At 41.2% G+C, this 26709-nt stretch overlaps 1 protein-coding gene across 7 annotated transcripts in view; it reads right to left on the minus strand.

Moving 5' to 3' along the window:
• Positions 1-26709, minus strand: part of CACNA1A (calcium voltage-gated channel subunit alpha1 A) — a 446503-nt gene that overhangs the window by 1988 nt on the left and 417806 nt on the right. For 6 of the 7 annotated variants that reach the window (XM_089532659.1, XM_089532648.1, XM_089532678.1 and 3 more), the window contains 2 exons: positions 11569-11761; positions 9119-9366 (listed from right to left, as the gene is read on the minus strand). The exons of the other annotated variant lie outside the window; for it this stretch is intronic. In XM_089532659.1, the coding sequence (XP_089388785.1) occupies positions 9119-9366; positions 11569-11761 (441 nt within the window). The remainder of the gene's footprint in view (positions 1-9118; positions 9367-11568; positions 11762-26709) is intronic. 7 annotated transcript variants of the gene reach the window in all.

The raw sequence follows: 26709 nt of genomic DNA on the forward strand, positions 1-26709 counted from the left end.
AAGCCTTCTTGATGGTACCACAATAACAAGCAAAGTCAAAAACATGCCTGGCCCAGACTTGGCTGCCATTTTGCACTTCCCTTTCTAGGCATCTCAGCCAGTTCTGCTGCAATGCATTCTGCACTGGATCTGTGCAGCCCTGTGTGGAGTGAGGCTGCATCTTGCCCATGGTCTAAGGACCTCTTAATGCAGATTCTGTTCAGGCAGGTCTGGATAGGCCTAGTCTAGCATGGATTGTCAGCCATGCTATATGATTTGTTTTCAGTGATCTATATCCTGCATGTTCTCCAGTGAGTTTAAGGCAGGAATTAAATGAAATATAATAGACTGTGTACCAAAGATGGTCTCCAATTTACTGACATTTCTTACTGACTATAATTTTGCCCCCCTAATATGGTCTTGCTCAAATTGTCTAGGCAGGGATTATAAAACATCAATCCAAAATTCTAGCCAGCCTATACAGTGTATTTTAAGAGAAGCTAAGTACTTTATTGGCAGCATCAAAATCATACAACGTGTATAACGCTGTGTCTTCTAGAACCTTGGAAACCACCTTTGTTAAATTACAGGAACTAAATTAATTCCATTTCTCAGAATTAAGGACCCATGTACTGTTTTTACACTTTCACACGCTCTGATCTATAGTTGCTATCTTCATATAGGAAATTAAAAAGTCCATTTCAACCTTTTTCTTGCTGCTGGTTCCATACGTAAATATTGTTAATTTGGTAAAATACAGAGGAGAAAGAAATAAAATACACATTCTAAGTTCTGTACATTTGCAACTATATGCAGATTGATTTGCTAACTGGTTCAAAATTTGTGTGTAAAAGATCTCTGTGGAAAGGCTTGAGTTTAAAATGCTTGCTTCTTTAAGAATCCAGTGTACCTGGCTCTGCTATTTCAGAATAATTGTCAGGCCCTGTCCCAGATTTGTTCAGGCTATGAGTGTCTTCTGCTGTCCTTTGTCTAATCAGAAATAAAGGGGAGCTGTTCCCCAGATCTCATATTTCCCTTACAACTCTTGCCTTGGGAAAATGTAAATTGGCCATTTCCTCAAGTGCTTGCTGCCTATCTCAAACTCCATTGCTCCAGCTGAAGAATTCCCTTCTCATATCTATTCCACTTCTCAGTTCTGCAGAACATTGGCCTGTTTTCTCTAAGAAGCTTGTCTAGGAAGCTTGTAATTCTACTAAAAAAGTGGGCCAACATGGCTAAATTGTACTACTTCCATGGAAGCTGGGAATCCATTTTTAGAACCTTTTGTGTAGACAGCAGATGTTAACTTATTTTTTTAATGCTGCCTTTAAACTTATTCTCCCTCATTCCTCGAATAAATCTTAAAATGTTGAACTCTGGAATTTGAGTGAATGTTTCGACACCTTAAAGATAATTTTACCTTACAGAGTATTTTTACAAGATGATGTATCAGTGGCATATGATGCCTAGAATGCATAAGAGTGTTTCTAATCACTTCATGTGTCAACATGAGTCAACAGTGTGATGCAGCAGCTAAAAAGGCCAATACCATTTTAGGCTGCATCAATAAAAGTATAGTGTCTAGATCAAGAGAAGTAATAGTGCCACTATATTCCGCTTTGGCCAGGCCCCACCTGGAATATTGTGTCCAGTTCTGGGCACCACAGTTCAAAAAGGAGGTTGAGAAACTGGAGAGTGACTAAAATGGTGAGGGGTCTGGAAACCATGGCCTATGAGGAATGACTTAGGGAGCTGGGGATGTTTAGCCTGGAAAAAAGAAGGTTAAGAGGTGATATGATAACCCTGTTTAAATATTTGAAGGGATGTCATATTGAGGAGGGAGGAAGCTTGTTTTCTGTAGCTCCAGAGAACAGGACCCAGAGCAATGGATGCAAGCTGCAGGAAAAAGGATTCCACCTCAACATTAGGAGGAACTTCCTGACAGTAAGGGCTGTTCGACAGTGGAACACACTCCCTCGGAGTGAAGTGGACTCTCCTTCTTTGGAGGTCTTTAAGCAGAGGCTGGATGGCCATCTGTTGGGTATGCTTTGATTTGGATTTCCTGCATGGCAGGGGGTTGGACTGGATGGCCCTTGTGGTCTCTTCAAACTCTTCGATTCTATGGGCCCATTCAGACTACCTTTTACCCCGATTCAGAAATCGATCCTTGCATTTGAAGTTCATATTCACCCCAAATCCCCCACAAGCGAATCAGAGGCTTGCATGCCCATTTCATGTCAAATACCCCTTAGCACGGGTTAAAAGAACTCAGAGCATTTGCCATTTCTTTTGAAAAAACCTGGGTTCTGCTGAATATGAACTTGCCCCAATCATGATCGGGGCAAGTTCAGGGAGGGATTTAGGTCAGAGGGCAGGCAGAGGGCAGAGCATTCCCTCCCCTTCATCGGAGGAGGAGGAGGAGGAGGAGGAGGAAAGAGCCTGGATGCAAAAAGGGGAATCTGACAGGAGGCAAAGGTGACAGGGTAAAGGGGGGAAATCGAGGGCTGCAAAGCGCTGGCGGAGTGGGGGACTGGAGAAAGTGACGGAGGAGGAGGAGGAGGAGGAGGAGGAGGAGGAGGACAAAGGAGCCTTGGGAAGAAGGGGGCCATGGAGAGCATTCCATAAGGGAGCAGGAGGATGATGATGAAGGAGCCAGGGCAAGTCAGAGGGATGGGAGGGTTGGAAGGAAAGAGGAGGAGGAGGATTGTCAAGGGAAATTGGGCTGCAGGGCCAAGCTGGAGGAGGGATGTAGGGAAATCAGGTTGAGGAGGAGCACCTCTCTCTTTTAATTTTTTTATTTTTGACAGTCTATGCCAGGGGTCGGCAACCCCCAGCCCACGGGACGCATGCGGCCCGGCCCGAGCCCGGTCCTGCCGCCGATTGCCAAAGGTCCCGTGCCGGTGGCAATCGGCGGCAGGACCGGGTCTCTCATGCGGGGCCTTTGGCCTCTAGCGCGAAAGGCCAAAGGTCAAAGGTCTCTCAAAGGTTTCCAATTGGTGAGGGGGTCAGACAAGGGTACATTTTACCACCCTATATATTTAACTGGTATGCTGAACTTTATCATATGTAAAGCAGAATTAGATTGGGAGGAAGGAGGCTTGAAAATTGGAGGAATATCGACATGATGCAGATGGCATCATACTACTAGCAGAAAATAGCAAAGACTTGGAATGATTAGTGAAAAAAGTCAAGGAAGAAAGTGCAAAGGCAGATTTGCAGTTGAACATTGAGAAAACAAAAATAATGACTACAGCTTATTTACATAACTAGTAAGTAAACTAGTAAGTAAAGTAAACAATGAAAATACCGAAATAGTTCAAGATGTGCCATATATTGGCTGAGTCATTAATCAGAATGGAGATGGCAGTCAAGAAATCAGAAAAAGACTAGGTCTTGGGAGGGCAGCTATGAAGGAACTAGAGAAGATCCTGAAGTGTAAAGATATTTAATTGAATACTAAAGTTAGGATTGCCTATGCCATTGTATTTCCCATTTCTACATACTGTTGTGAAAGCTGGATAGGGAAGAAAGCTGTTAGGAAGAAAATCAAGTCATTTGAAATGTGGTGCTGAGTTCTAGAGATACCATCGACTTAAAAAGTCAAATAATGGGTCCTAGAGCAAATCAAGTTTGAATTCTCTCTAGAAGCTGAGATGACAAAACTGAAACTGTTGTATTTTGGACATATCATGAGAAGACATGACTCACTTTGGTAAGATAGAAGGCTGTAGGAAAAGAGGAAGACCACATTCCAGATTAAACGACTTGGTCAAAAAGGCCATAGCCCTGAGTCTGCAAGACCTGAGTAGGGCTATTGATGGCAGGGTTAACAAGAACAACAAAATGGGTGTACAGAGAGAGACTAAAAACAACCCCATTAGATGAAGCCAATTTGGTTGTTCCAGCTATCACATCATTTTGATCTAAGAAAAACATAACCTACACATAATAACCCTTCCATATTTTGAGAAGAAATATGTGAGTTGTCCACTTCCTAAATACTGTATATACTCATGAATGAGTTTAGAAATTTTAGTCTAAAAATTGACCCCAAAGAACAGAGTTGATTTATCCACCAGTATAAGTGCTGTACTTTAACTCTTTATTTTAAAAAAGGAACCATCTCCTGGTGAAGACAAGAGTGTAATCTGTCCTAGAAGCACTGATCCACCTCTACTCTCTCATCCATCCAGTCTTTAGTGTGAACATAAACAATTATGTCTAGGTTCTTTGGCACTGCTTTCCTTTGCTTTATCCATTAGATCCTTTGTTACATGCTCCCACGTTTTACCCTCAACTTATCCATGGGTCATACCAACATCCACAATTTTGGCCCCGAAACCTGCCTTTGACTTACATGTGAGGTTAACTCATAGTTTATATATGGTAATCATTTATTTATTTTTTTAAATGAGAAAGTACTGCTTCCTTGTGGTTTTTTAACTGGCCTCTTGTCTCTGTGAAATATAATAATAATTTAAGAGAGACTGCACTAAAAGACATTGCAAGTAATACACTGTATAGTATATGAAAGTGGATAAACTGCTCCAGTTCCAGTATCTGAATTCCCAACAAAAATCAATATCTCATTTCACTTTCCGTGGTCTTGCCTCAACCTATCTAGTGACTTCCAGTACATCAAACATATTTCCCTTTAATTCTATAAAATAGTCAGAATCAGAATTCATTATACCAAATCATGCAAATGTATCTGAAGCTGTCTCTACTATGAACAACTTATAACTACAAAGCTGGGACCTTCCTAGTATGGTATTGGACTTGCACAAGAGAACTGAAGTTGCAACTTCCTGTTTTTCTTTTTCTTTAAAAAAGGTAACTACAAGATGTGTGTGGAAATATCGCATTAAAGTCACTGCACTGAGGAGTGGGTTCCACTTTTCCCCACATGCTACTCTCTCAGTATAAACCCCGCTTAAACCCACGTTCCTCCTAGAACTACTGTTTGTCCTGTGGGAGGATACAAGGTATTTCAGTCTCATTTTGTTTCATACTTTGGTATCCCCTTACCTATACTCTGTGTGCTATGTGTGTTCATTGCATGCACGCAATTGTGTATGACATGGTACTCTGTTGGTTGGAAATGAGTTGCACTGCTTATATGTGTGCCTGACTCTTTAGGTGCAGCTTCATTCCAAACTTTCCAGATTCACAAACCCCAGAGAGTTCAGTGCCATCAGCGTAACAACAAAGGGGTCACACCACAGACACTGGAGAGAGAGAGGCCAGCGATCTGGGCAGGGCCATCCGCTGTATTGGTTTGGTTTTTGTTCTCTGCTCACCAACCATCTTACCTGCACCCGCCCCTCGCCGTGACAGCAGAGCCAAGCACAACGGATAACAGAAATAAACATATAAATAAAGGCAGGTTGGCCTGGAGACCCCGAGTAAAATGTCCAAATTGTCCAAAAGGAAACAAAGAGGAACCCAAGATTTTATGTGGATTAAAAGGTGGGCTAAATGGAAAATAATGGAATAAAGGACCTTGAAAAGAATATTTGACATCGACTAATTGTAATCTCATTCTTAAGAATTACAAAGTGTAAAGGAGTGGAGCTCGTATAATTAATAACTGAACATGACACTAGTTTTGGGAGCACTAGCCTTTTATCTGCAGCGGACAACTTGAGGTTCTCCAGATGCTTCTGGATTAGAAGACTCACCAGCTCTAGCCAGCACAGTTAATGGCTGATGGAAATTACAGTCCAACCATGCTGAAAAGGCACAAGTAGCCCATCCGTGTCTTCTACTGCTCAATATTCTTGCAGGGCAATAGACTGCCATCAAATTAGCAAGCACTCCTATCCCTTTGGCTGTTCTTCTACAGTATAAATAGACATCTGGTGGCTGTGAATGGGATAGGATGGGTTTTCCTTGTCCCTTGGAATACATAATGTTCAGTCTAATGAATAACTCTACGTATGCAGTCCTGTCAACATTACTCCTGTGCCAAAGCAAAGGCTCTAGAAATGTAAGGGCTGCAGTGACTGCAATTGAAAGACTACAGACTAAGCACTGTGAAACACTGACTAATCCTCTTATGTTCTTAGGTATGAACCTAGCTAACATGCTTTGATACATATTACCTTATTTTGTTGAGAAAGCTGATGCTCCTTTGATACTCCCATTGACATCCATCCCACCACCTCAGTATGATAGCCTCAAAAATGCCACTCACAGTATATGTACAGGCAGGAACATACCATGGGCAACTCTTTCACAACTATTAATCCTGTCTGTACACAGAGTAAGCCTAAGTAAGGCAACAGGAATGCAGGAACAGGCAAATTAGATGTGCTGTGCACTGTCTGCCCTGGGTCTCAGAGAAGAGTGAATAGGTAGGAAGGGTGGGCCAGGTGAGAGCACTGTTGGATGAAACAACAGTTGAGACAGGATAGAGAAGAGAATCTCTTCAAGCCAAATGTAAGAATCTTTCCTCTACACTCTTTACTGGAAATCAAGCCCTTTCATGTAGTTACAGTATTGTTCCAGTAGGGAATGTCACAAAAACCAGTGTGATATAGTGGTTTGGACTAGGATCCTGGAGACCATGGTTCGAACATTCACTCAGTCATGGAAACCCATTGGGTGACCTTGAGTAAGTCATACTCGTTCAGCCTCAAAGGAAGGCACAAGCAAGCCCCCTCTAAACAAATCTTGCCAAGTCAACCCCATGAAAGTTTCACCTTGGGGCACCGTAAGTAGGAAATGACTTGGAAAGCACACAGCAACAACAACAAGGGAATGTCATCCATGTACCCACCCTTTTATGTTTCTGAATCTCACCAATGGGAGTCCTTGCTCATACGGGTTATGTCTACATTACAGGCTTTTGCCAATTGTATAGAAAATAGGGTTCTCTAGCAGAATTCTTAGAATCTGTATCACATTACAGCTTCCAGGATTTTTGGGGACAGGTGGAAAGCATGATCATAAAACTGATCTAAAATTGATGCCAATGTTTAATGTAGATATGCCCTATGGTTCTCTTATCAGGGGCCTGTTGGGGAATGTACTATGCCTTCACCATTCCTTCTTGACTCAGGTGATCCCCTTGATGGGACAGATGAAATCTGTTCAGACAATCAGTGGGAACTGCTAATGAATTATAGCATCCACAGAATACTTCCATGTATGACGTTTCAGTGGCGATAGAGTGACATAATATGCTCACATAATTTTTTCAGGTACATGACCCTTATGTTCTATATTGTTAAAATAAAAAATAAACCTGAGGTTGCTATTAGAAAACCAAGATCCCCACCCCTTGAAAAAGCAAGATCCTTAAAAGGTTAAGAAATGGCATGGCATGATTAAACAAACTTTTTAGGAGAAAAGACATTGCTGAATGTGTATTCCATTTTCCTCACATGAATTGCTGCAGTACAGTTGCACATAGGCTCTGATCAACTGGGGAGAAAATGGGAAATAAAACCATAGTTTTGGCAAAGTTCAAAAATGACATGGTGTGTTTCAGGAAGTATGTTAAAAGCATGTCATTCATTACCAGTGGTACAAGCATGTGTGAAATTGTGGTACTGTGAATTACTTATAATAAGTAGTCTTGTGATGCTATTAAGGACTTTAACAAATGAGGCAAGTGTATCGCAATAACCCTAGAAAAATAGAGACTTTGGCTGGAACTTATCACATAACATCAACCCTCTTCTGTTATTCTTTCAGTGGGAGACTGTTTAGAAAGCATTTCTTTACATTAGCTTTTCATTAATGACCTCCTTTTCACTATTGTTCTGTTACCATTTCCACTGCAATAGTTCAATTTCACTTAAATGCCAATTTTGGGTGGTGAGAAAAGTTGGTAGGACAGAGTTATTAGCCCCTTGTTTCCTTTTCAGTCTTCTAGCTATTCTCTCTGCTGCAGCGCAAAACTGATAGCCCTGCTTAAATATTTGGCATACTGAAGATGGAAAAACCTTGTTTTCTGCTGCTCCAGAGACTAGGACATGGAGCAATGGATTCAACCAACAGAAAAAGAGATTCCACCTAAACATTAGGAAGAACTTCCTGACAGTAAGAGCTGTTAAACAGAGGCAGGATGGCCATCTGTTGGGGGTGCTTTGATTCTGTCTTCCAGCATGGCAGGGGGTTGCACTTGATGGCCTTTGTGGTCTCTTCCAACTCTATGGGGATTATCACACGGAGGTGCTTACCATTGCTAAAATGCCAGGAAAATGTTCCTGAAGTGTTCCTGAAGTGCGAAGGTGTGATAGCCATTTGCGCTTCTAAATCGTCAATGAGGCATCCTGTTTCTCTCCTGTTATTCAAGAAATGGCTGCTCAGCAAATGCTTTAACAACAAGAAAGAAGCAGTACGCCTCAATGATGATTTTGAAGTGCGATTAGCTATCACACCTTCGCACTTCAGGAACTATATTTTGGATACTTTAAGCTGTTATGATCTTCCCATGTTAATTAAACAACAGACATATCAAAGATAGAAAGAAGTACTGAAAAGAATAAATAAGCAAGTCAAGGACTGGAATATGTTCCCTGTGAGGAAAAGCTAACCAGTTTTAGAGATCAGAATAAAAGATAACTGCAGTGGATAAATGTATATAAAATAAAGACTGATGTTGTAGCTAGTCTGTCAAAAGCTATTAGCTATGATGGCTAAATGAAACCCCTCAGTATTCAGATGAAATCGATCTCTAAGCAACAATGATGGAAACAAAATGAAGGAGACCACTGCCTTCATACCCTTCTTGTGGGTTTTTGGAAGTATCTCACTGGTGGCTATTGAAGGCAAAATGCTGAGTCAGATGAACCTTAGCCTGATCTTGCAATTTTAGTCCTTTGCTCTCATGTTGTTTAAATTCACAATTGTGCTTAGCATGCTCAACCCTCATTCTCAGTGCACCATGCTGGTACCATGAAATGCCCCTTAATAACTAGGTTACTCATCCCAACATGTGCAGCTGCCATTTCTGTGGAACTTATTTATCCTGCTTAGGCCAGAAAGGGTCCTAAACTCCCATCACTGAGATCCAGAAACCAATAAGCAGTTGGGTGGGTAACTGGAGCTTGATTCCTTAGGAGTAGGGTAACTGAAGCACCTGCATCTGTCCCTAGGGGTGCAGCATGGAATGGAAAGCCACACCCACCTGCCTGTGAGGCATGTGGTCTCGGCCCTCACTGGGTGAGCGGGACCAACGTCGATCTCTGGAGCGAGGCCGGCCATATTCGTGCCTCTCTTGTGAGTACCGTTCCTTGTCAGAAGACGTGTGGTGGTGATGGTGGTGGTGGTGGTGGTGATGGTGTTTCCGGTCCTTTGGCCTGCCTCTTTCTTGGTCTCTTTCTTTGGGAGGTAGGTCACCCGACTGTGTGGTCATACTGAGGTCTGTGCCAAGCCCTGACAATGAGGAGAAAGAATGCAGTGCATGGTTGGAAGCATTTGTTGCAAATGGATTGAGTACACCAGAGTAATTTGTAATACTCCCAATTTTTCAATGGACTATAAGCAATAACCCAGAGGAAATATTCCAAGCAACATTTTGCTTTGCTTGTTTTGGCAAACTTATGTCCAGGGTTCAGAAGCTGAAGCATATTGCTTTTCTCAAAGCATGCTGCTTTTTGAGCAACCACCTGGGGAAAACTGGAATGACAGGGTAGACCTGTGGAGATATTCAGATTGAGCTGCTGTTGGCTGACATTTTTGTTGCTGCTGATCTCAGGTTTTTTTGGCATTTTAAAAATTATCTGTTGACTTTTCTGATGTCCTGGAGCATTTCGTGGCACTTTTTAGCACCAGCAGCAACATTTCATTTCCACCCACAAGGTGAGTACTTTTTTTTGCAGGATACATTGCAGGAAAAAACAACCCTCAAAAGGCCTGCTTGGTTCAATATTTGCAACCGATGACAGGTTCTTTGGTCATTCCTTTTCCTCATCACTGAGTGGAAGGAGGGGAGCACAAATGGTGGCTTACAGCACTTAAACCTTTTAGAACACTGTTTCTTTTTTAAAAAGAAAGCATGTCCATATAGGTCTCATAACATCCAAAGCCAACAATAAGCAACGGCAGAGATCTGAATGGTGATTGCCTAGAATTGCCTACAGTGCTATGAGAATTGAATAATGACTGAATTTGGCCATTCAGACTGAGATCCGAATGGCCAAATTGCCAATTATGTCTCACTCCTCCCTCCTCCTCCCTCACTTCTACAGGGACTGGAGGCTCTGAGTGGATGCAAAAGCAGCATCAAGAGATACCAGCTGGTAATGAGAGGTGCTTTCTGTTGCAAGAGCTTTCATATGTTTGCAGTCATCTGGAAAAACCCTGGTAACAACATCTACTACAGTTACTTAAACAGATTGTTGGGAAGTGGAGGAATTTAAGTCTTAACTACAAACACTGGGGAGCTGTTTCCTTTTTAAAGAAAACATACTAATGCCATTTTTCTAGCTGAAATTGTCCTATTGAAGATGCTATTTGTCTCACAGGGCAAACTACCCAAGATACTTATAGGATATGTGAATTTTGCTCTATTGGGCAAATAATAGCTTCAGGGGATCAGTTTTAATTGGGAAAATGTTGCCACCGCTTGTGATCTGAATCAGCCCTCCTCCACTTGCTGATGCTATTAGCATTTTAATAACTTTTGGGAGATTCTCTTAATGATCATGTCTAATTTGTCAGTCAGACGTTTCTATATAGATGGATTAAGGATGGTTTCCTTTTAATATTTAGCTGATCATATTCCTCAAAGTTGCTACTGGGCTCCATATACAGCCTGTGATCTAAATATTAGGAAAGGATTTGCCTGCAGGGAAAAGGAGAATTAAGGTCCTTGAGGCCTGCTTCATGTTGTTCCACAAATCTCAGGCTAGGTCAAATACACAGCAACCCTCTGGAAGACGCAGTATAATTACTGCAAATTAATACTGTGCACTTTGAAACTACATATCTTTGGTTTGGGAATTTTTTTGCAATTGCCTGTTTTTCAGCCAGCAATCCACAGAAGGGAAAGTCCATACCTTCCAAATCATCCGGCCTGCTTGACTTGGGTTCTCCAAAAAAATATCGTATTTTGTTAAACACAGACAAATATATTATGGCCCGAGGATTCATGGGCTAATGTCCATTTCATTAGATGCATCAAAAGTTTGCATGTAATAGATCTATTAATATTTAATGCACTGTAAGAACGTCTGTGTGTCAGAAAGTGAGAAATTGCATACAGTATACCACTATTTTTGCCATTGTTTCCTAATTATTATAAACGATGCATATTCTTGCATATAACCTCTGATTGGTACCATGATTTTCAGGCTGTAATTTTTTTAAATTATAATTTATGCTCTGTAGTTGTACCAGTTGCAAAGGTTGCACCTATTCTAGAATAACTAAAGCTGCAGCATTAATGTCTAGAACACAAGTGAGACACAGCCCTCCAGATGTGTTTGGATTTCAATTCCTATCATTCCTAGTGCCATAATCAGGAATGATGGGTACTACAGCTTAGAAACAATGGATGACACAATTTAATAGCATCTGTGGATCTTTAGGTTCCCAACTCCATCCCAGGTTTCCACTCCTGTCCAACAGTCCAACCTGTGTCCACATCTGTATATCGACTAAGTGAGCGCTCTGATGTCCGGTGACTCCGCTCTCTCCGCCGGTGATGCCTCTGGTTCTCTTCTGGGATTACCCTTTCTAGAGAGTAGTCATCCAACCGCATACCTTTGGAGCGTGAGTGGCCCAACATGGAGGCAGAACGTTTCATTGGGCTTGCATCTGTGATTGTCTGGAAATGGAGAGAAACCCCAGAACAATAATGCTTCACACAAGATGGCAAAAGTTAATGGATTTGGTAGGGAATAGGATATGATATGTGGCTATAATGACAACTGTCTAGGCAACTAGTCAACCAAATACAGTTCAATCAAAGAACAATGGCAGTAGAGGGCAAATATAATCCTCCAGATGTTGTCAGCATGCAATTTCCATAATCTCTAATCATTGGCTATGCTTGCAAGGGCTGATGGAGTTTGAAGTCCAGCAACATCTAGAGAGATACAGTTGCCTGGCCCTAAAATACAGGCACAACTATGCATCCTTCTACTACCACCTCCTTCTCCTTCTGAGTCTGCTGAAGAATGTATGCATGCAATTATGGCTAGTGCCAAGCACTGCTGTTATCATCGTATAGGAATATTTGCAACTCAGCTGATACGTTCTCAGGGCAAATGACACAAACAGCTTTTTTGCCACTGGATGTTATTCAGAACTGAATGTCACTTGATTCTCTGAGAAGTATGCTGTATGCTGTACAAGCAACCACTGCTGTCACTGCTTCCTGTTTACATGAAGGAGGAAGTCAGCTACACCAGGAAGAAAGCTTCTTTATACCAACAGATTACAACAGATTGCATGGTGCTCCCAGATCTCCCTAACACATAGGAAACACGTGGGAAAAGTGTGGCCTGTAAGCCACACGCAGCCCTCAGCCCCCAGTTTTTCTCTTGTAAATGCTCGCAAGCAGTCTCTGGGGCACTCCCCCCCGGGCCTTATGAGACCCAATAGTGGTTTTTTTTTAAAACAATAGCAAATGACTCAGAAGTTGACATCTAGATCATTTTCTGTTGGAAAAAAGGTCTCTCTTAGGCATAAAATGGCTCAGAGATGGCCCAAAAGGTGAGATTGCCTCAAATGCCTTTTAGGGTGTGTTTGTTGGGCATTTGAGGCAATTTTTAATTTAAAAATTGGGGGTATAACAGGTGGTGCAACTCTCCAAGATCTCTGGTAGTTGTCTAGCCCTGCCATAAAGGCTTCTAGTTCAAGCTTCCAGAAAAATAGGAAATTCTGTTCTCAGTGCTAACTATAAACTGATTTTGTTTTGTTTCTTCTCTGCTTTTACTTTGCATTTCAGTATATCTGAGCAGGAACCAGAGGTGACTCCTTTGTAGATCCTTAGCATCATGGATCACATTCATTTCTCAATGAATATGGGAGGAAAGAGACATGCTATCTTTCTATTTGAGAATTCATTATGAAGGGATTTAAGCTTAGAGAGGAGCCTCAGTCTACTCTTGATCAATCTGAATGGGCAATTATTCTCTGAATAAATGTTAAACATCTGGATTCTGAGTGTAAATACATGACCGTGTCTATTTTCCAGGCTGGACTGAAATAGATGAGCAAAGTCTCATTGTTCTGCTATGTATCACATCAAGTTTATGATGCAAATGATGAGCACTAATGAATTACCACCTCTGCAGGTAATTTGTTAGACTGAATTCACTAGAAGTAAAACCTAAGATTACATAGCAAGCCTCAGTATTTTACAGCCCATTAAGACTAGAGCCAGAAACAATCTCCAAGGTTTCTATATGTTCTGCATGTCTGCTCTAACTACTGTCTTGCAGGCCCATTCTTGAATAGGACTTTGGAAATCTGGGCCTCGAAGACTCATTTGAGTTCTCTGTTATTTTTTCCTTGTCAGGAGTTGGTGGACTGTACACCTTATCTCCTTCTAAGCAAACATCTTTAAGAACAAAGTCCTTCAAGGCATTCTCAAAAATTACAAAATCAGCCAAAGAGTGACTCAAACCCATGATTCCTGGGGTGATCTTGTGATCTATAAAAGCAATCAACAAAAAAGAAATACTTTAGTAGAAAGGTGGCCAGAGAAAAACCTGAGCATTGCAAAAATGTACATACAGACACAGTATGTATAAAACATGATGTCCTATATTTACAATGTTTTAACAGAATCAGTCCTAAAAACTATCAAGCTGAGCTGTCCTGATGATATATTTACTCTATCACAGAGTCTGTCTTCAGTGGTTTAAATTTGCTTATCTGGAAACAGTTCAGATTAAAACAACAGCTAAAGAAAAACCAAACAAACCTAAGCTTTATTATTATTTTTTAAGTGCCAGTATTTCTATTTACAGAAGGCTCTTCGATCTCATGTATTTGTTTGTATGTGACTTCATATTGCATGTCTGCTTATGGCAACCCCATGAATTTCATAAGGTTTTCTTAGGCAAGGAATATTCAGAGTCCCCCCACCTCACCCCCAGTTCCTTCCTCTGAAATATAGCCTACAGCATGATATTCACTGGCTGTCTCCCATCCAAGTACTATTCCAGGCTGCCCCTGTTTAGCTTCCAAGATCAGATGGGATCTGGTATCTTGGGTATTTAGGCCACCTCTTGTATAGCTTTCTATTAATAAGAAGCAGGCAATGTTTGCACATTTTGCCTTTTTACTGCAATTCCAAATACCACCACCACGAATAAAGGGGATTCAGTGAAAATTTTCATTCAAAGAGCCTTCTATCAACAGCTGGATGCCATTAAATAAAATCCATATGCTACAAAACTTTATAGGATATTTCTTTTGAACTTCATAGTGCTAAAACATTAAAAATCCATCAGGCATACTTGAAAAATAACATTACTGAATAAAGTGTAATTAGATTTAGAAATTACCTGTCAGCTTCTATCTATCTATCATTATTCACATCTATACCTGTGATTTCTAAATCTAAGTAGCAAAGGCAATGAAGCTTGGTAAGGAAGAAGGCAGATGGAAAAGAGAAAGAGGTGAATAGATTCAAGCAAGCAAGCCATGGCCCTGAGTCTGCAAGACTGGAACAGAGCTGCTGGGAACAGAGTGTCTTGGAGATGTCTCATTCACAGGGTCATCATGGGTCATGGTCAACTTGAAGGCAGCTAATAACAACAACATCTATATGGAGTCATCTGCAACACTGTTTACCAGACATTTTACAGTATCTGTTAGGGATTTAAATTTTTTTGTGATTGTGAATACATTTATTGTGTTTGTAGCAGGAAACAAACTTGATGCCTAGTGAAGGCATCCCATCACAGAAGCAGGTCTTCTGACATGGTCTAAAGAGTAAATGATGGTTCATTTTGGTGAGTGCTGATGTATATTAGCTCATATTTTTTAGTCAAAATAAAGTTGAGACTTCTGGTATGAGAAATCTAAAAGGGACTAAGGCCCCGTACAGACTGGCAGTTTACACTGGCCATGATGATGTATGGGTGGCGCAGCACCCAAACGGTGCTGGCCAGAAGGGGCATCATTATGGTGTGTGAACGCCATTATGGTGCCCCTTCCAGGAAGCTGCTTCCAGCAGCTTCTTTTTGCTCCTGAGAGGGAGCAGATCGTTGCTGCGGCGTGTGGTTGCTACGGCAACGATCCAAGGCTAAAAGGGGTGGCATTTAGCTGCCCTTTGGTCAAGCCCCTAAATCATCAGAAAGGTGTGAGTTATATTCTTGGTGATTATATCCATACCTTTAACTATAGGGCACACTGCATCATATCTTTTTAGAATAAATCTTGGACATCACTCATAATAACATCCAGCATTTAAAGAAAATATGACATCTAGAATGCTATTTGATATGTGAGTATATTGTCACAGATGTGAAGAAAGCTCCATAATATATCTAATATTCTCTTCTTCAAAAGCAGCTGTAGTGCATCGTCTGTCACATTCTAGCAAGAAAAGATTAAAAAAATGGCAACGACATATAACTTGACCCACAATAGAATCTGTAAGAATGTTACTCTGAGATACAGTCTGCTATGTTTCCCACAGCAAACATAGTGTACAGTGCGTCCTCGCCTTATGCGGGGATCCGTTCCAGATCCCTCCACGTAAGGCGAATTCCGCCTATGCTCAAGCCCCATTGTTTCCAATGGGGCTCGTGCACGGCGGCGCGGCGGCTGCAGTGGCGCAATGGGCGCGCGCACCCATTCAATTGTATATTATAGTTTTTTGTGGATTTTTTGGGCTATGAGGCCATGTTCTAGAATAGTTTATTCCTGATGTTTTGCCAGCAGCTGTGGCTGGCGCATTCAGAAAATACTGGAATGGAAGAGAGTGGGGTGTATATAATGTTGGTTGAGAGAAGGTGATTTGCATGTTAATCTGTGTAATGTTCTCTTGTTGAATGGCAAGACCTACAACAGAATAACAATCCATGTTGTTTCTCTTTTGGGGTCGACATTATATAATGCCTCATGAGGTGAAAGCCACATTGGCATTATAGGAGAGATCTTTTTCTTGTATTTATTCCAGATACGAAAGATCGAGGCCCGGATGTAATGGTTATTGAAATTTCGATTTGCTTTTAATTTATTGTAAAATAAATAACCATGCCATCTGAACCTCATATCAGTACTTTCTATCTTGAGTAGTTTTTCATCTTGTAATGTCAGCCATACTTTTAGCCACATTATTACACTGGCTTCGTAATATAAACAATTTAGGAAAGGCAAAACCACCTCTTTCCTTGGGATCATGAAGGATTTTAAGCTTGATTCTCGTTTTTTTTGCCAGCCCAAATGAAGTCTGCCAATTGTTTTTGCCACTCTTTGAAGATTTTTTTCATATTTAATTATGGGTATGCCCTGAAACAAAAATAATAGCTTAGGTATAATTGACATTTTAACGGCAGCGATTCTACCTAATAAAGAAAGTTTAAGTTCTTGCCAATTTCTTAAATCTTTCTTAATTTCTGTCCATTTTTTTGGGTAATTATTTTTGTACAGATTTGAATTTTTATTTGTCAAAATGATTCCCAAATATCTAACCTTGTCCTTAATGTTGAAACCCGACATCTGCTTCAGGCTATTTTGCTCTTCTTGGTACATATTTTTTGTGATCATAGCCGATTTATCTATGTTGATTTTTAGACCAGAAAACTTTTCAAAATTTGTTAGTTGTTCTATCAACTTTGTAATGCTTGTTATTGGATCTTGTAGTGTAATTACCATATCATCCACGTACGCTCTAGTTTTCAAACATTCCCCTTCAATTTAACCCTGGTTATTTCTTTATCATTTCTCAAATTAATTAATAACGTCTCTAAGACCAAAATAAACAAAAGCGGTGACAAAGGACAGCCCTGTCTGGTGCTACGATACAGAGAGATACAATTTGTTCTTTGTTGGTTAATTATGACTCTAGCCGATTGCTTAGTATAAATTGCTTTTATCCAATTCGTAAATCTACTACCTGCCTTTATATGCTCCAATGTTTTTATTATAGTACACCATTAAAGGCTGTCAAATGCCTTTTCCAAGTCCAGGAAGATCAGTGCCAGTTTTCTCTCATTATGACAATCAGAGTGTTCAATGACATCCAAGATGATTTGTAAGTTTTCGTTTAAGTGTCTATTTGGGAGAAATCCGCACTGATTATATGTTGCAAAACCTTTTTTAATCTATTAGCCATTATGTCAATGAACAACTTATAGTCTATGTTAAGCAGTGATATCGGCCTGTAGTTCTGAAGTATTTGTTGATCTCGGCCTTCTTTCAATATCAATACAATATTGGCTTCTTCCCAAGTTGGAGGTAGCTGTTCGCCATTAATTACACGCATCATTTCCAACAAGGCTTTATTGACTTCATTTTGGAATGTCATGTAGAATCTGGCAGTAAAGTGGTCCTGGTGCTTTATCAATTTTTAATCTTTTGATCGCCTCGTTGAGTTCTTCTAGAGATATCTGTCTGTTTAAGGTTGCTGTTTGCTCTTCGTCTAACACAGGAATGACATTTTTGCAAATAATTCTCTATATTTTCTTTTCTAATTTCATTGGCAGTAAATATCTTGCTAAAATGCTTTATTGTAGCTTGTTTCATTCCATTTGCGTCTGTATGGATTTTTAGCCCATCATTAACCTTAGTAATTATAGTAATTATTTTTCCTTCTTTGGTCTTACATAATCTTTGGGCGAGCCATCTACCTGGTTTATTGCCTTGTTGAAATTGTTTAATTCTCATATTTTTCATCATTTTAGCCAAATCTTCAGCGTTTTGCATGTTGTATTGTGATTGTAATAGCTTTATTTCTCAAATCGTCTTTTCACACGGGATTTTGCCTTAGTTCTTCTTCTTTCTTATTTATCTGATCAGTAATCTGTGACATTCTAGTTCTTTTGTCGGCTAATATTTCATGATGTTTGTTAATGAAGAATCCTCTAATAACTGATTTGCCAGCCGCCCAGACCATTTTTACATCTGTACCTTTATTTTGATTCTCTAAAAAGTAGTTTTTATTTACTTGTTTGGCTTGTTCTATTATCTTTGGACAGGAGAGTAAGTAATCTTGTAAATGCCATCTATATTTTGTGTTTTCCTTCCTTGTTGTTAGCAGAATCGGATTGTGATCAGAGTACGATTTTGACAGAGTTTCCACTTTCACTATCCTTGGAGCAAAGGATTTAGAAACCAAAAACATGTCATTTCTAGAAAATGTTTTATGACGCTCGGGAAAAAAAAGTAAAGTCTCGCCTGTCTCCATATTTGTGTCTCCATGTTTCAATCAAACCGAGATCTTGCTTGAGTTTAAAAAAAGAATTGGGAAATTTCCCTTGATTTTCTTTGATTGCTTTGGATGATAGTTGATCCAAATAAGGCTCAATGAAATTCCTTTTTGAATAACTTACCAGAGGCAGATTGGGTGTGTCAATTCAGGTGTGCTGAAAATACTACTCTGCCAAAGACAGCATGTTGGCACACCTGACACATCTAAATGGGAGGGCACCACACTAAATGGCAACATTTGATGAGGGTCAAACCTCCTTTAATGTCCACCATGTGTTGTAATAAAGATAATGCAATAAATATATTAGTAATTAGTATATCTCTTGCATAATGCATATACATCATGAAGGAGAACCAGGTACATGCCTGTAACTGTACATCTTCAAATAGTCATCTGTGCATTTACACAACCCACTCTCCAACCCAGAATAGGTACGATCTAGCTTCCTGATTGGTTGCCCTACAGCTGTGGCACTCTGGAGGAAATGTGCAAGAGCCTGGCAGGCAGACTCAGAAGTATAGAATCATAGAATCATAGAATCATAGAGTTGGAAGAGACCACTAGGGCCATCCAGTCCAACCCCCTGCCATGCAGGAAATCCAAATCAAAGCATCCCTGACAGATGGCCATCCAGCTTCTGTTTAAAGACCTCCAAGGAAGGAGACTCCACCACAATCCGAGGGAGTGCATTCCACTGTCGAACAGCCCTTACTGTCAGGAAGTTCCTCCTAATGTTCAAGTGGAATCTCTTTTCCTGTAGCTTGCATCCATTGTTCCGGGTCCTGTTCTCTGGAGCAGCAGAAAACAAGCTTGCTCCCTCTTCAACATGACATCCTTTCAAATATTTAAACAGGGCTATCATATCACCTCTTAACCTTCTTTTCTCCAGGCTAAACATCCCCAGCTCCCTAAGTCGTTCCTCATAGGTCATAGTTTCCAGACCCTTCACCATTTTTGTCGCCCTCCTTTGGACACGCTCCAGTTTCTCAATGTCCTTTCTGAATTGTGGCGCCCAGAACTGGACACAATATTCTAGGTGGGGCCTGACCAAAGCAGAATACAGTGGCACTATTACTTCTCTTGATCTAGACACTATACTTTTATTGATGCAGCCTAAAATTGCATTGGCCTTTTTAGCTGCCGCATCACACTGTTCACTCATGTTCAACTTGTGGTCTACTTGGACTCCTAGATCCCTTTCACACGTAGTTTCATTCAGCCAGGCATCATCCATCCTATATCTGTGCATTTTATTTTTCCGCCCTAAGTGCAATACCTTACATTTCTCCGTGTTGAATTTCATTTTGTTAGCTTTGGCCCAGCTTTCTAGTCTATTCAGGTCATTTTGGATCTTGATCCTGTCCTCTGGGGTATTAGCTATTCCTCCTAATTTGGTGTCATCTGCAAATTTGATAAGTATGCTCCCAATTCTGTCATCCAGGTCATTGATAAAGATGTTGAATAGCACTGGGCCCAGGACAGAGCCCTGTGGGACCCCACTGGTCACTTCTCTCCAGGATGAAAAGGAGCCATTGTTGAGCACCCTTTCGGTTCGGCCGGTCAACCAATTACAGATCCATTTAACAGTTCCTTTGTCTAGCCCACATTTTACAAGCTTGTTTGCGAGAATGTCATGGGAAACCTTGTCAAAGGCCTTACTGAAATCAAGATATACTATATCCACAGCATTCCCTTTCATCTACCAAGCTGGTAATTTTATCAAAGAAAGAGATTAGATTTGTCTGGCATGACTTCTTTCTCTGAAACCCATGTTGAGTTTTTGTAATTATGGAATTGCTTTCTAGATGTTCACAGACTCTTTGTTTAATGATCTGCTCCCGAAACTTTTCTGGTATTTATGTCAGACTAACTGGATGATAATTGTTGGGATCCTCTTTTTTCCCCTTTTTGAAGATGGGGACAACGTTTGCCCTCCTCCAGTCTGCTGGGATTTCTCCTGTTTTCCAGGAGTTCTCAAAGATTATTGCTAATGGCTCCGATATTACATTTTCCAGTTCTTTTAATACCCTTGGATGTAGTTCATCTGGTCCTGGAGACTTAAATTCATTTAGATTAACAAGGTGTTCCTCTACTATCTCTTTACTTATTCTGTGCTGAAATTCTCCTATTCTGTCCTCTGCTCCATTATCCTCAGGTTGAGCACCCTTTGCCTTTTCTGAGAAGACTGAGGCAAAGAAGGTGTTGAGTAATTCTGCCTTTTCTCTGTCCCCTGTTAACATTTTGCCATCCTCTCAATGCAGTGGCCCTACCATTTCCTTCTTCTTACTTTTGCTGCGGACATATCCAAAAAAGCCCTTTTTGTTGTCTTTACCCTCTCTAGCAAGTCTGAGTTCATTCTGCGCTTTAGCTTTTCTGACTTTACCCCTACACATGCCTGCTATTTCTTTGAATTCCTTTTTCGTGATTTCTCCCTTTTTCCATTTCTTATACATGTTCCGTTTCAAACTTAGCTCGGTTGAAAGTTTCTTAGTCATCCATCATGGTTTCTTGAGACACCTCCCATTTTTCTTTTTCACTGGAACTGTTTGAAATTGTGCCTTCAGTATCTCCCTTTTGAGAAAGTCCCATCCGTCCTGAACTCCTTTATCTTTTAGTATTTCTGACCATGGGATCACCCTAAATACTTCTCTAAGTTTACTGAAATCAGCTCTCCTAAAGTCTAGAATGTGTGTTTGACTATGCCTGGCTTCTCCTTTCCACTGTATTACAAACTCCAGAAGAACATGGTCACTTCCACCTAATGATCCCACCACTTGCACCCCATTAACCAAGTCATCCTTGTTGGTTAGGCTCAGATCTAAAATAGCTGACCCCCTTGTTGCCTCTTCCACCTTTTGGACAATGAAATTGTCTTCCAGGCAAGTGAGGAATTTGCTAGACCTTGAGGATTTTGCTGAGTTTGACTTCCAGCAAATATCAGGATAGTTGAAGTCACCCATCACTACTACATCTCTCCTTCTTGACTGTGTGGTCATCTGTTCTAGAAAGAGATCATCCAATTCCTCAGTCTGACTTGGGGGTCTGTAGTAGACTCCCACAATAACATCCTTGTTGTTTCTCTCCCCTTTAATTTTTATCCAGATGCTCTCCACCTGGCTTCCATGATTGATGTCCTGGATCTCTTCACAGGTGTAAATATCTCTGACATATAGTGCTATTCCTCCTCCTTTCCTGTTTGGCCTATTTCTCTTAAAAAGGTTATACCCCTCTATTTCCACATTCCAATCATGAGACTCATCCCACCAGGTTTCAGTGATGCCTATTATATCATATTTGCTTTGTTGTATTAGGAGTTCAAGTTCATCTTGCTTATTTCCCATGCTCTGTGCATTAGTGTAGAGACATCGCAGACCATGGGTCCCTTTTACTTGCTGCCTGTGCAAGTTTTTTCCCCTCCCACTGTTGGGTCCTTGCACTTTTTTTCTTGTTTCCTCTATGTCAGTTTGACTATTTTCGCCATCCCTTTCGCCTTCCTTAATATTGTCTCCCTTCCCCACGGAACTCAGTTTAAAGCCCTCCTGATCAAGTTCTTGAGACTGTTGGCAAAAACATTTCTTCCAACTTGCGTGAGATGCAACCCATCCGTTGCAAGAAGTCCCTCCTCATGGAACTGCAGCCCATGATCGAAGAATCCAAATCCTTCTCGGCGGCACCATCTGCGGAGCCAGTTGTTCACATCTGCTATTTTCCTCTCCCTTCCTGGACCATGCCCTTCAACTGGCAGAAGAGATGAGATGACAACCTGTACATCCATTCCTTTCAGCTTCCTACCAAGCGCCTTGTAATCCCTTTTGATGTCCTGAAGGCTATGTCTTGCAGTATCATTAGTTCCCACATGGACCAAAAGGAAGGGGTATTTGTCAGTAGGCTTGACCAGTCTTGTCAGCTTCTCTGTCACATCACGGATCTTTGCACCTGGAAGACAACACACCTCTCGAGACATCTTGTCAGGCCTACAAATCACTGCTTCTGTACCCCTCAGCAAGGAGTCCCCCACTACGACCACACGCCTCTTCCGAGTCTTAGCAGCGACTGTTCCCTCGGGTGGGACTCTCAGGCTCCCCTGTTCTGTCCCTGAAGTCTGTCCATGCTGCTCTTCTTCATCCTCCTTGATAAGGGAAAGAGCTTCGAATCAATTCTCTAGCTGCAAGCTCCCAGAACAATCCCTTCTTGGCTTACTTCTCTTTGTGACATTCCTCCAGCTGTCTGCCTCCTGTGTATGGCAAGTGACCTCTTCCACCCTAGCATCTTCCTCTGTGTGGTACTCATCCAAGATCGTTAGTTCTGTTGTGTTCAGGAAATCCTCTTGTTCCCTAATATGCTGAAGTGTAGCTACTCTGGACTCCAGCTGCTGCACTTTCTCCTCCAAGAGTGCTACCAACTTGCACTTGGTGCATGTGAAGTTCTCCACTTCTGTAGGCAAGAAGAGAAACATCCCACAAGAGTTGCAGGTGACTGCAGCAGATCCCTCGTTGTCCATATTGCAAAGTCTTTAGTAATGACTATAACAGTCAATCTACTGGGAATACTACTTTAAAGGAATGTCCTGGCTGCTATCTTACACTTAAAGGCAAGGTTCTGTTTCAATATCTGATTCTAACCCGATGCCACTTGAGTAGAATTGTTGAGTTAAAGAAAAGTAAGCCTGCTGGTGCAAGGTCAGGCTTCTTCTTCAAAGCCTTTCAGCTCTAGGACTTTCCAGATCAGGTACTGTGCAGAACTCACAGGTGTGAAGACACAGGTGGCCACTCAAAAACTACCATAACCGGCAAACAATCTGACCTTCAGACCTCATAATTTTATCAGAATCTATGTGGACTGGTGGAATGAAACCAAAGGAACATGTGGCAGTGACAGAGGTCAGAGGAAAGGATTGAGAATAGTCAGAGCTATTTTTAAAAAAAGAGTATCATTTATCAGCTGGATAAACCTTTCTTCTTCGAAGGGCTCTGTTCATCCTTAATGCAGAATACAAAAGGAAATAAAAGTAGTGGTATTTCTTCCAACATGGCAGTTTCAGCAAGCAAAGTGAAAAAACACAGAAGAGTTCTTCATGAATACATCATGATTTAATGAGATAAAAACTGTTGATAGGAATCCCAACAAGATGTGTGAGCCAGTTCCAAGAAACTTCCTGAGTCAGAAGTATTGGTAAGGATACCAGTGGCAGAATGTTATTGCATTGCTTTTCACAGCTGAGGATGGTAGGATTTCACAGTCCATTTAATTGAGTCTTTCCCTGAGCAGAAGCTGGTGTCACCACAAAAAAAAAAAAAAAAGGAATAAGATGTTTAAAATGTTTGAGGGTACATGCATCCTTTGGTCTTGTTGCTTATATAGTTGGAAATAATTAACTTTATGCGCAAATGCCATCAAGTTCACCCAACAAAACTGATGTCAGCAAATTTGTATTAACTTTGTTTGAGATATTCAGTTTTTTTTCTGAAACTCTATAATTTGCTTTGATAATATTTCTCACATATACACATCTGATTGTTAAAAATCTTATGCATTATAATAATTCATTATAAACTAAGAGTTACAAGACTCGTTGTTTTTATACCAGCGTTATTTTTTCCAAGGTGCTGGAATTTCCTACGATCTTTAGATGGGAATAGGCAGGTTATCCAGCCAAACTTTTCTGAATAAAGTTGTAAGTTGATTTTAATTTTAACCCTTTTCTATTTTATCTTCTCACTTTAGTATACATTTCTGTGGCATTTGGATTACAGAATTCTGTTACAGAATGAGTTGTGCCTTTTCATGATGTGGTTAAAGTATGACAGCCTCAGTTTAATCATTTTGGCTTCCGGCAACATTTCTGGATTGATCTGTTCTAGGATCCATTCGTTTGTCTTTCTGGCTATCCACAGAATCTTTAGCACTCTTCTCCAGCACTACATATCAAATTAATTGATTTTCTTCCTATCCGTTTTCTTAACTGTCCAGCTCTCACATCCATACATGATAATAGGGAATACAATGGCTTATACAATTCTAACTTTTGTGCTCGGTTGTATATTTTTGCCCTTTAGGATCTTTTCTAGTTCTGAAGCAGATGGGCAGGAAGGAGCGGCCAGATGCCACTCCCAGCCTGATTGCCTCAGGTCACAGTGAACACACGCTGCAGCCCCAAGGGCACCTCCTACCACAGCCCCAAATAGGAGCGGAAAAGCTCAGCTCCTTTTGGGGCAGGATTTGAGCTGCCTTAGGCAGTCCCAGGGTGGATTCTGGGTACTCTGGGGACATGTGTAGTGTAAACGCCACACTGCCCACATCTGTTTTGGGACATAGGTGCCATTCCAATTCTTAGTCTCCTTCTGATTTCTCAAATGCAGTCCCTATTCTGGTCAATGTTTGATCCCAAGTATAACTCTTTTGCTATTTCTGTTTCCTTACTGTCTAGACTGAATTCATGTAGATTCTTCAGAGATGATCAGAACTAGAAATCCCCCTAGAATAGACACGGGATTGAAAAGTCAAAGCCGGCTGTTATCACACACAGCTGAGGCCAGGTGAGCACAACCCATATACAGCCCAGATCCCAGCTGTGCTTATCCAGCAACTTTTCAAAAACAGCAAATTCCCGTTTTTGAAAAGTCACTGGATAAGCACAGCTGGGGTCTGGCCTGCATATGGGTTGCATTTGCCTGGCCGTGGCTGTGTGCAATAACACCCGTTGCTGACTTTTCAATCGTGCGTCTATCCCGGTGGGATTTCTGAGTGCAATAATCTCCTCTGTGATCACTATTTTTGTTTTCTTTATGTTCAACAGTAAGTCTGCTGTGTCCAAGCCTACTTTCCATATAATATGTTCTGCATATAAGTTGTACAGATAGGGTGAAAGGATGCAGCCTTGCCTGACCTCTTTTTCCAGTTGGAAACCATTTTGTTTGTCCATGTTCTATTCTGACAGTAGCCTCTTGTCCTAAGTACAGATTCCTCATCAGGACTATCAGTTGTGTTGGCACTCCTATCTTCAAGGGCATTCCACAGTGTTTCATGATCTATGCAGCCAAAAAGGCTTTGCAATAGTCTATGGAGCACATGCTGATTTTCTTTTAGAATTCTTTGGTGCACTCCATTAGCCATTGTATGATTGTGATGTGGTTCTTAGGTGGGTTACAAACCGCTGAAAAGCGGCGGTCTGCTGCCGCCACCGGTTGCAGCATCCAGGGACTGCAGCAGCCAAATGGCGGGCTTCCTGGACGCTGCAAAGAAGGAGCGTGAAAATTGCACTCCTTCCTGGGTCCTGGATGTGACGCTGCGAGGCGCTAGTTGCGCACTCGCGGCATCATATCCGGGGCGCGACGTGTGGATGCAGAGCGTCCGCTCCGTCAAGATGGCGGCGGCTGTGTGGAACGGCCGCCGCCATTTCGTACGGACTCAGTCTGTGCTAGGGTTAGGGGCGTCTGGAAGAGACGCCCCTTTCTAATCCTAGCACAGACTGAGTCCGTCCTAGGGTGCCCATCTGTAACAGGCCTTAGTGCCTCTTCCTTTCCTGAACCCCTTTCTGTGATTTCTCTCTTCATTTATGGTTGGAGTCTATGTTGCAGAATTTTGAGCATACTTATCCTTGCATGGGAGATTAGTGCTATGGTCCTATACTGGCTGCAGTCTTTTGTGACTCCTTTTTTGTGGATTGGGATATATATTGATCATTTCCAATCTGTTGGCCATTGTTGCCCAGTCTTACTCTCCAGTTTAAAAAATGGGTGAATGAAGCTTGCAGTCAGCTGTAGCTGTAGGACTACATTGTACTAGAACTACAGCTGACAGCAAGCTTCACTCAATATTGTCCTAGGTTAAAATTTGGAAAAATGTCAGCAATTAGGCGTATATAACCTTTGATTGACTTTCCTGCCACTGAAAGATTCTCACAGATATCTGAGCCAGATTCCCAAATGGGTGACCTCTTTCTTCCAGTAGTTCATTCTAGGGTTGTGATGTTTTCTACCTTATAGACTCTTGTCTCAATGGAGAAGACAGGTTCAGAGATTTTATTTTACAGACTGCTAATGACCGCCATTAGTATCTGTCATGTGCAAGTAATAATTAATAATAATGGAGGCATAATAATGTTCACTAGCTTCTCTCAGGTTGCACAGAAATTTTGTATCTAATCAAAGCAGCTTCCCTCTTGATAGAGGAAAAATTCTGGTGACTTGGAAGTTACTCAAAATTTTGAAAAAGGCATTTGTCTCCAGCTCTGAAAACCACTTACTTGACTTAGGTGCTTCCAGACAGAGGGTCCTAGCACAAGCAGTCAAATGGCATTGTGGAGCCATTATATCTTGTTCTACTTAAAGGATTGTTTGCGTGTGGAAAGAAAAATGATAGAAGAACTGATAGGAATATAC

Source organism: Sceloporus occidentalis, unplaced genomic scaffold (assembly GCF_023333645.1).
Source record: "Sceloporus occidentalis isolate IW3139 unplaced genomic scaffold, rSceOcc1.0.p SCAF_1, whole genome shotgun sequence".
Classification (NCBI taxonomy): domain Eukaryota; kingdom Metazoa; phylum Chordata; class Lepidosauria; order Squamata; family Phrynosomatidae; genus Sceloporus; species Sceloporus occidentalis.